General features: G+C 47.7%; 1 protein-coding gene across 6 annotated transcripts in view; it reads right to left on the bottom strand.

The window, feature by feature from the left end:
• Window positions 1-10,938, bottom strand: part of zbtb46 (zinc finger and BTB domain containing 46) — a 52,841-nt gene that overhangs the window by 4,312 nt on the left and 37,591 nt on the right. For 4 of the 6 annotated variants that reach the window (XM_057041294.1, XM_057041297.1, XM_057041296.1 and 1 more), the window contains exons 4-7: window positions 10,605-10,886; window positions 5,994-6,346; window positions 4,135-4,174; window positions 2,514-3,487 (exon numbers count right to left, since the gene is read on the bottom strand). In XM_057041294.1, coding sequence (XP_056897274.1) covers window positions 2,691-3,487; window positions 4,135-4,174; window positions 5,994-6,346; window positions 10,605-10,886 — 1,472 coding nt within the window. In that variant the 3' untranslated portion in view covers window positions 2,514-2,690. Of the gene's footprint in view, window positions 1-10; window positions 187-2,513; window positions 3,488-4,134; window positions 4,175-5,993; window positions 6,347-10,604; window positions 10,887-10,938 lie in introns of those variants that run through there. The other 2 variants (XM_057041298.1, XM_057041299.1) reach the window with 2 other exon arrangements.

The raw sequence follows: 10,938 nt of genomic DNA, 5'->3' as shown, positions 1-10,938 counted from the left end.
CTGCTCTCACCAGTGTGTGCCTCTTCATGTGCTCTCTCCTGGTGAACTTCTTGCCGCAGATTTCGCAGGGGTAAGGCCGCTCGCCGGTGTGGGAGCGCATGTGCCTCTTCAGGATGCACTGGTGCATGGCCGAGAAGCTGCAGTAGGGGCACTTGAACTTTTTACGGATCACCGTGAAGTCGTTCACTGCAGAGAGAGAAGCAGAAGAAGGGACGGAGGGATGGGGAACGGGAAAAAGAAAAGAAAACATTAGCATCTGGTGATATTTGTTCGGATAAGCTGAGACGTCACGTTTCCTTTTCTTATAACTAGCAGCGCAGTCAGGAAATGTACCATCAACTCCCATGGCCACCCAGATCCCAGTCAAAGCTACAGTTGCCCTGGCAACTGCTCTTCCTCTATACTAAAGCAATAAAAGCAAAAAGATACTATAAACATGACACAACAGTCGGTCTGCCTCGGCTGCTCTACAAGGTCTGAGCTGTGGACAGACAGAAAGCCAAACAAAGACAGTGACAGTGGGGCTGACGGTTGGGAATAACACGCACACGCACACGCACGCACGCACACAAAACGACAAACACAATAGATCAATTTAATACCACATCTCAACTTAGTGTTGAAGTTCAACCCAGTTATCTAATTCTGAATTCACTGGAACCAAAGTCAATAATCAGCATCCAAGGGAACATACAATATGGAGGGTGCACGTGTGTGTGCGCATGTGTGTGTGTGATTATGTGTATAATCACACTCCATGCTCACAAAAAAGCAGGATTGGAGTTTTAGGGTAGACGAGCACAACAGCTACTCAGGAAGAGGAAGGGGGCTTTAGGTGACACAGTATAATTACCTCCATCTTCAAACCGACTTCAGGCCTGATTAAACACTCGACAGCAATAAAAATAATAATAAAACAACGATAACATGCAAGTCCGGATCCAGCATAAGAGAATCTCAGCATCATCTTTACGGTTTCAGTTTTCACAAGATTATGTGGAAAAAGCAAAAGTGAAGGGAGAATTCCTGCAAATGTGCACACAACTTGGGAATACTCCAGGTTTTCCCAAAGACAGTGAATATGAGCACAGGGAAGTTTCTGTTCCATTTTAGGAGTGTGTTTGTGTGCGTATAAGAGTGTGTGTGTGTGTGTGTGAGTGAGTGTGTGTGTGTGTGTGTGTGCAGCAAATATTCCCAAAAGACACCAGCTATTTTTACAGCAACGTCGACGGAGAAAACATGGAAAACCGTCCGGACACGTTAAACGTCCTTCGTCCCACACCGCAGTCACCACCGCGCCGCCATTAAACGATGGCGTCGGTGACATCACTATCTGGTCTAAAGGGCATCTGCCGCTCCATCCCCACTTCCTCTTCAGATGAAGGGTCAGGGGTTAAGGAGTGCCGGAGCCGTGAAGGACCAATTACTGTCCGGCCCCGGCTCGCTCAGCTGCCAGAAAACCTACTGATCATGGCCACAGAGTAAATGACACCACCCAACCCCCCCATCTGAGTGGTCCATTGTTTTTCTCTGTTTTTTGCTGCCTTTGTCTCGTTCGGCACATCCCCTCCATCTGCACTGATCCCGCGGCATTGATTGGAGGTAATCACGTCGGCCCGATGATTGAAGACAAGCTTCTACTTGTCCTGCGGACGTGGAGCTCCAATAGAACCGACTTGTGTTGTTCTCGTTTCTAAACAAAGCGCCACAGATTGACAGGGACTTCTAATTTTCCCAACAATGATTCAGCGGTGAGGATGTATGATTTCATTTAAACATAAATCTTGGCTTTGTTTAAAGCGATTAGCTGGGCTATTTTTTTCTGGACTGTTGCTCCTCTGTGAGTACATTTCTTTGGATTTTGGTCAAAAAACACATTTGTCGAGATTACACTCACACACACACAGTTTGTGACAGTTTTGACCTTGCATCAATTTTTATAATTATTTTCTATGCTAAAAATATGCCAGCGTTTAATCAATAATCAAGCAGGGTCACACTAAACATAATTTTTAGCTGCGCCACTGTTGAAAACACTTACAGCACTTACATCAGAGATTCAGGCTGATATATTTTGTGAAAACGAATGAACTATTATTTAAGTATGAATTAGTTGAATTCTGATGCTGCTTTCCTGTTGCAGTTCCACCATGTGCCTGTAGGTGGTGTAGTTGTGTGTGTTGTGCGGGGACGCGACGGTCATGAACTGTTTCTGGGAGTCTTTGTGGCGGTAATGTAGAAGTACACACACGCGCACGCACACGCACACAACCACACTCAGAGAGATAAAGATCTCACTGCCTAAAAAGGAGAGAAGAGTTTAGTCAGACTGGTGACTGGCGACACCGAGCAAGACAAGTGGTTTAAGTCTGAGTGGCGTAAACATGCCCCCATCTCTTCATCACAATTGAAGGTTCTTCACCTGAGCATGGCTTCGACCGCTACACACACACTCCAGTGAACCCGCAGATTGTGACATACTCCCTAAAGAACACAGCAGCGTTGCACGGCCGGAAAGTTTAAAGATGCATATCGAGTTGTTTATTGATGTTTGAAAACACCGTTAAAATATTACAATGACATAAAGCCAACTATGTTAAACTCATTCTTCCTAGCTGAACGGACATTTCCCCATTGTAGCGCGATGTTAACCCTTTTGCCGAGGATGCACCACAGCTAGTCCGCATGATTCAAGACCCTTTTTCACTTTTCCACAGTGGTACTGAGATTTCATCTTTCAGCTCTTGAGAAAATTGCCACAGTGAGTTGATAACCCCTGCCTGGGTCACGTCCAGCCCAGTGGTGCCTCCCAGTATGGTGCCTGGCACCGACCCCACCTGGCAGCACACCTTAATGTGTGTGGCCAGGTTTTTCTGGGTGCTGAAAGCCTTGGCACAGGCCGGACACGTGTGTCCTCTTTCTTTGGAGTGCACAGAGGACAGGTGTCTCTGTAGGTCTGTCCGGTCGCGGAAGTGTTTCAGGCAGTAAACGCACTGCATCAACTTCTTCTTGAAATGGATGGTTTTCTCGTGGCGATCTGCGTTGGATTTGAGGGTGAAGCTGGCGGGGCACTGGGAGCAGTGGTAACGTGCCGGCAGCGGCTCGGAAACCGCGGGGTTGTAGAGGGACTGGTGGAATGGAAGCGGCTGGGACTGGGGCAGGTAGTGCAGCTGGTTAGGTTGGCGATGCATTCCCTGCACGCCCGGCCAATCCAGGGACAACGCCATCAGTGACAGGGTGTGGTGGTACTCATGTTCCCTGAGATCTTCCAAGCTGCTGAACAGCAGTTTACATGGGGAGCAGGAGAACCCCTGCGGGTGCCAGGAGTCGGCGTCTGGCAACAATCTTTTCCCTGACTCAACCTCTTTGTTCAGCGCTCTTGGCTTTTTAGTTTCTCTGCCAGACTCAGACACCGAGGCGAACACAGTCAAGCCATCAGCGCAGCGCTCTTCGCCCATCTGATCCCTCTTGACCGGAGACTGGTTACCTTGCAGGATTAAAATAGGGAGAGAAAAAAAAGAGGAGTGAGTGTAAACATGAAGCAAAGATACGGAACAAACTCTCTCGAGGGTTCGCATGTGGACAGGAGGAACACGGGCCTAACAGTATTTACAAAACTAGACAATGAAGCACGTTTCAACCCTTTATAGGCCACTCGTGAAATACTTGTGAAATGTGATATTTCACCAATTTTCCAAAGTTTGTGTGACTCTGGGCTACTGCTGATTGGTTATTCTTGATTGTGTGACTATCGGGGACGTGGCCTGATGTCCTGTGAATGGCTGAGAGGAAGCTTGGTGGGGGAGCCTCATTGTGGACACGTGTGAAATCCACCATTTTTGTTTCATACATCTGAGGGCATCATAGGGCGTCTCTGCACTGGGCCTAGCTTTTGATTATTCTGTGAATAATTTACTAATTAATAAACACAGGTTGCAAACAATGAAGTCGTAAGGCTTAGCAATAGCATCACTGCTTAGAACTAGAGAAGATCTGGGGGCGGAGCAAGTTTTCTGATTGCATATCTGGTTTTTATCAGAGGATTACACATATTTTTGCTTGGATTGTCCCGACTCGCCAAACCCACACCCTTGCTCTCTTAAGCTCAGCCGGAAGTGACGCTCTGAATCATACCTGTGTTGTCCTTCCTGACATCTTTGTCCATTTTGCCGTCCTGTAGGCAGAAAATCACCCGTTAGATCACACACATCTATAAGGCATGTATGGAATTGTGTCCGCGCATGCAGGAGGCAGACAGGTGAGACAAACTGCGAAGAGACTTTTTTTTTCTTTTCCACATATGGGAAATGCCAAAAGAAAGAAAAAAAACAGCACGTTAAGAGTTAAAAAAGGGAGAAAGGATATTAACATACCAAAATGATTTGGATGCACATAACAGTTGCGAGCAAAGACATACAAATAATAAAAAAAAAACATCCTGAAAATAGCTGAGGGATCTGGATGCTCCAGCTGTCCTATGAGACACTGAACGAGCAGTTTGGTTGATCTACACTCTTCATATCATTCGCCTGGTACTCGTACACTTAACTCCCCCTCCCCTTTGTGATAGCAAGGTGCACCAAACACCTGTCCTCTATCTTCTCTCTCATCTAAATCCCATCTGAACTCATCCTTCCATCTAGTCTCCATCACGCCCTTGCCGTCGCTTCGCCTCTCCCCTGTTTTTTTTTCTTTCGCGTCCCTCCTCCCCCTCTCTAAGAACAGAACACCATGCACTGGGCAAACAGATGGCTTGTCCGTAGAGATAGAGAGGCTCGTTGGGAGGCAGGTCCACTGAAATCAAATGCTGCTCCCAAACACCCAACAGGCACACACATACGCACACACGCGCGCTCACAGGCTGGCATGGAACTCAAACATACACACATGCTCATACAGCCATGCTTTCTCGCTCTCTCACTCACACACAAACACACACACACGCCCACACTTATACAGGCACACCAAACAGAACAAACAATTTCCTGGGCTGCAGGCGCAAACCTCTCATTGTCTACTTGTATTGATTCTGCTCGGTCTCCTCTCACTACCTGGCCCGTTATCTGCCATCTCCAAACCCATAGTGCCATTGTGGCTCGGTGTGTCGTCTCTAAATGCGGCCGATACAAACTACTTTGCTACTAATGCCACGCGGGGATTCCTGGATTTTGATGGAAGATTTGGGTCTACAAATATTAAATACGAAATGAAAGGAGGAGGGAGAGCAGCGGCGAGTTGGAACTCTGAAAGGAGAAAAAAACAAGCAAACAAAAGCTGGACAAGGAAATAGAAACACGGCAGCGCGGAGTCGAAAGGAAAACATGTAAAAATCGTCCCACACAGTCGTGCAGAGAAGGTTTAAGAGATGACGGTGAGTTAAAAAAAAAAGAACTCCATTAACCTCCATTTCTCCTCATAAACTCTTGCAGCCCCACCCTCCCGTCATGACATCAGGTGACTTTCTCGTCTCCATCATCTCAACAACCTTCTCAAGGGGCTTTCAGACAGGACGCAACTACTGCCGGTTCAGCGGTGGCTGCACAGCAAGCGTGGCGCCGCCTGAGTGCGTCCTCTTGTACTTTAGCTCTGCGTGCTGCGAAGAATATCTGAATCTTAAACACAGAAACAACGCAGAGAGCAAATCACTGACTGCAGCCAGAACCAGCGCTGTACGTGCAGGAGTTTACAGTAATGTTGAGGCGGAGTTCGGCGCCCTGTTGTTGGCACAGGACGTATGCATTTTTACTGGCCTAAACAAAACGCCCAAAGGATCATCATCTCACTAGAACGTTGAAAAATTGGCTCCGTCTCCTACATTTACCCAGCGAGGGCTGGGCGCCATGTGTGAAAGCCCCTTCAGTGTGTTTGTAGCAGCAGGGTGAAGCTGCTCCCTGGGCCTCCACTCTTTCTTCTGCAAACTTTCATCCGTGTGGAGGAGAAGCACCCTGAGAGCAGCCTCTGCCCTGGAGATGAGCCAGGCTCCATGAACTTACCTCAGGCAGGGTGGAGGGCTCCTGGCCCCCAGGGGTCTCTTCAAATTCCATGTCCAAACCTTCCGTGTGCAGCAGGGGTGCCCCAGCCTGCAGACCGGAGGACGCCAGGGGCAGAGGCTCAGAGGGGTTCAGTGGCGTGGGCGGAGCGGGTGGGCAGTATGCTGATGATGCTGCTGCTGCTGTGGATGATGATGATGATGGTGGTGGTGGCAGGAGTGGTGGTGATGATAGAAGATGAGGAGGAAGAAGAGGAAGAAAGGGAGGAGGAGAGGAGCCAGCCCCCTGTTTGTTATGAATAGTGGCCCCCGTGGCCCCTGGCCGAAGCGTGCTGCAGTAGTTGCTGGAGCGGAGCCCTGAGGAGCACAGGAAACGAGTCTCACCCACCCACTCACGTACAACTGCAACTCTGCTAGCAGCTGGCCACCAGTACACAACGGGAGAGAGTGGGCAGGGGGGCACACAGAGGCTGCCAGTGCTACACTATCAAACACAGTGGAGAGGGGGAGGAAGAAAAACTCTGAAGTTTCACTTTCCACCAGCCGAGGGGAAAGGGTTAGGGCTTCTCTTCTCTCCTTCTCTCTCTTTTTCTTTCACTCCTCTGCTCTCCTTCTCCTTCCACCCACATGTGTGCGCAGAGGATGGCAACATGTGTGTGTTTTCAAGAAAAGCGTGCATGTGCTACGCGAGCGAGTAAAATGCATATAAGGAGAGGGCTCGAGGATCCTCTGCAGCGCGGAGGGAGACAGTTTTGGAGCAGAGCCATCTTGTAACTCAGCCGAAGACTTTGTGTGCGTGCAGGGTAAAGGACACCTACATCAGCCCCCGAAAGATGTTCACCAGCAACAAGTTATGGCATCTTGAATCGAGGATTTCAAAAAGTATTGCGCTCTTTAACTGCTCTATGCTACATTAGCAGCTCCTTTCCTTGATACTGAGAATGGATGTTATTTTTCTAACAAATTACCATATTTTGTGTGTGTGTTTGTATGTGTGCGTGTGTGTGTGTGGGCTGTGTTTTGGGGAATGTCTCCAGAGTTATGTGGCGGGTTAGCTATTCATCGCCCTCCTCTGCAAAACGGACAGAATCACACAACCATGAGGCACGGCCGTGGACGGATTCCTGGAATGTTAAAGTACCGCGCCCGCCACTCCCCACTCCCACTTACTGAGAACACAAATGCTCGCCTCCCCTCTTCCCCTCGTCCTCGGCCCGGACAGTGGCGGAGGGAGCAACAACTGAGAGGGAAGGGGAGAACGAGGGAAGGGGATGAGCTACAGGTGGTGGCGGGGGAGCGGCTCATGGACAGATGGCTTTCTGCAGTGGACGCTACTCGGGGAGGGACTTCAGGCAGCCAGCCACAAGTTCTACATAAGTGTAATTTTAGATCTAGGTTTCAGTTATGAAAAACAGAAAACTGAGTATGAACAATATTACTTGGAAATCGGCATATTGTCTGATATGGCGGATGTTAGATATTTGAATATTCATGTACCACAAGTGAATGATGTAATTAGATGTAACTAAGAGAAAAGTAAAAATAACACTGCATTAGAAGTAAAAGTATCTATGGACTAGCCTTAAGTATGTTGCCACTATTGGTGCAGGGTTATTATTCTATACTTAGCATACGAAAATGACCTAATTGGAGATAGCTAATGAACTAAGTCGATAGGTCTGAAATAGCCATCTATGCCTGTAACAGTAACTTTACACAACTCTTAGGTAAGACATGTCCTGAAATGCACTGATATATTTTCTAAAGTTTTGATGTTCTATGTGGCTTTGAATGAAGATTCTTGCAAAGACTCAGAAATGCTTTCAAGGTCCTTCACAATGACCCGTTCTTCCCATCATCCAAGTCCAGACTTTAAAAAGCCAAAAATGTTACCTGCTGGTTTTGGTTCGAACTGCAACAGTATGGACAAGAGTCATGAAATTTTGCGGTTTCCTTTTACAAAAGATGTCTCTCACCTCGTTTTCTTAACCGCTTTACCACGTTCAGGCTCACCGGGAGGGTACGCGAAACAGGTTGATTCCCAATAATTCTTAGTTACACTGAGGAGCCTGATTGACAAACAGGCTACTAACCCACCAGGATATGCACAGGTTGTCAAGGTTGATTCAATGTTAGCTTTATTTATATTAAAAATGTATGTATGTAAAATGTAAAATTGTCAGTGTATTATGTATAATTTCACTTTTGATACTGCATCTGCTGCATAGATTTACATCAGTCATGCAGCTGTGTCTCCACCTCCACCCTGTCATTTCATTTAGATCTTATTGAACTTATACTTTCTCTACATGAATTATTCAGTATTTTCTTTGCATCTTTAATTTTTACCAGTCAATACCTTTGATTTTAATTTTTTTATCTATAAAAACATACATGAGCAACTATGACTACAAGGTGCCTAAATGTTAGCGCTGGCAGCGACAGGCTCCCCCTCAAAGAGGAAGTCGTGATGTGACGCTCGTCACTTTGCAGCATAAATGTAGATTTAATTGTGTGCGATTTTCATTCCTGCTGGAAAACCTGGAAAGAGCTTAAGGAGGAGGGGGGGTGGCATGATGGGTGAGGAGGGGGGACAGAAGCACTTCTGCTGCTGCCCAGTGGGCTCTCCTGACTTGGACCAGGTGGCCTTGCTCTGCCTCCTTCTGCCTGGATCTAAAATTTCTCAGAGTTTCAAACTGGCACACTTTGATGCTCCTCAGCTCAAAAGAGGGGGGAGAGAAAAGAGGGAGACAAATAAGGAGAAGCTGTGGTGGCCGGCGAGAAAGGGGTGGGAGCGGGGGGCTAGAGAATGTGAGGGATGAGTGTGAAGGAGGGGTGAAGGAGGAATAGATGGAGAGGAGGAGTCAGGGGGGAGGCAGGAAGGATGTCAGGCAGGGGTGAAGGAGAAGTAGGCAGGAGGGGGAAACGGGGTGGGAGTCAGGGAGCAGCGATCTGTCAAACCGTGCAGACTGATCCTCCGCCCAGTAATCTGAGGTACACTGTTTATTTTCTATCCCCTTTTAGACACAGGGACAAACTCAAGGAGGGAGGGAACGGTGTTGGCCAACTTCTCAGGCCTGTTTCCCCAACCCCTATTGTGCAGGGAATTTAAAATAAGGCTCGGCTAACCGAAAACACCACCTTTCTTTACCCAGAGCAGAAATATAGTTATAAAACTCATTCAAGGCGTAGGGAGCAAATGATTAACATTCTCTGAATTCTCTAAATTTCCTATTCACATAGTCAAGGCTGGGTATATTTGTGAGGAGCGTGCATGAATAAAAGCCCCTTCTTTTTCCTCCAGTTTGCCGGGCTGTCTGTCTGTCTGTGCCGTGACAGCATCTGATTCTCCTCTTTAAGCCAACAGAAACATCTCAATCCCACACACTTAACACTTGCACAAAAAGGGGTGATGTGATGTGACGCGCCTTCGCGAGGATGAATGCGCAACTGCAAAAGCGTGTTTTCGGTCTATTCAGTCTGGGCTCGTCTTTTTATTCCGTAGGTGACTGGGGCTCACGTTAAAAGGCGTGACTGCGCTCAGAGTTGTACCCTTCCGCAGCTTTTCTTCCACACAAAGGCGGCACAAACTCGGGACAAAAGATCCAATTACTAGCTAGTGAAAGCAAAGAAACACAAACACACAAGTTTTTTCTTTTTTCCTTCTTTTTCCCTGCGCACACAATTGTGCCCACGCGGACACGGACTCAACCAAATGATGCTGGCACACACACGTGGACACACACTCTGAGAGTTTAACACCCTCACTGGAGCGAAGCTGAAGAAATCTCTTTGGATACGGGCAAATTAAACTCATTACAGTGTTTAACAGTACCGATTTTCTTTGTTAAAAAAAATGGCTTTAGGTGGTAGATTTCAGAGGTGTACATGGCTGAATAAAGCTTTTAATTTCCTGGTTTTCATTGATGAATAAACACCCTGTATTCCACATCCTCGGAGGCTTGCGCTCGCAGGGATGTGCACCGTCGTGACTGCTGCTGAAGTACAGCAACCTAAAGAAGACGTGAACAGTCGCTGCCGTCCTGTCGTTTCACAGCCGCGGACACACTGATGCTCACAACGACAACGTCGCATAAAACCAAACATTTTTTTCCCCTCCTTGCAACGACGAGAGCGATCCCAGCAAAATGTTCTCTCACTGAGTCACAGCCGACAAGTCATCACCCCCCCCCCCACACACACACACACAGAAATGTCCCCATTTGCTTTATATGAGAGGAAAACACAAGCAGGTAATTCAATAGTTCCGCAATAATGCATTCAAATAAAAGCATGAAAATGTGCTTAAACAGAACTTTGGCTGGAGATTCATGAAAAGTCCTGCAACATTACAGCGAGTCGAATCTTTGAATCCTTTTCTCCCAGCAGCCTCCGTTCAGGTACCTGCTGGGAGGACCAAGGAGGCCCGCCGGCACACGTTTTAACAGTTCAAGCACAAATTGTTTCACATAATATCCAAACTCCTCGAGGTGAACATACCAACAGGTACTCGGGAACACTTGAGCAGAGAGGAAGCAGTTTGTGGGAAGTCATAATAACACATGTGTCTGGCTGAGTGAGTGTGTGAGCGCACTGTTAGTAAATAGTGACTTACAGGACAGGGAGTGTCCTCCTTTGGGCAGGTACTCATACAGCAAGGGGTTATCATCTCCCATCATGTCGGACCGCATCGACAGCAGGCTGTTCTTACTCATCAGCGCCGCTTTCAGATTGGCCACGGATGAGATGGTTCCCCTGCCGGCTCCTCCTCCGGCCTCCTCTGATTCGCTGGGGCCCAGGTAGCTGGCCTCTGTGGTCAGAGCCTCTTCCTGTTTGAGGAAGAAGTCGAGCCGCTCGCCGCGGCTGTCTGAGCTGTTGGGTTCAGTCACGTCTGCCCCTGCGTAGACACAACAGACTGGTCAGATATGCCTGACCTAACATTAAAATGT

The sequence above is a fragment of the Takifugu flavidus genome, chromosome 8, assembly GCF_003711565.1.
Source record: "Takifugu flavidus isolate HTHZ2018 chromosome 8, ASM371156v2, whole genome shotgun sequence".
NCBI lineage: Eukaryota > Metazoa > Chordata > Actinopteri > Tetraodontiformes > Tetraodontidae > Takifugu > Takifugu flavidus.
The sequence above is the reverse complement of the archived record's forward strand: the minus strand, read 5'-3'. Positions and strand labels throughout refer to the sequence as shown.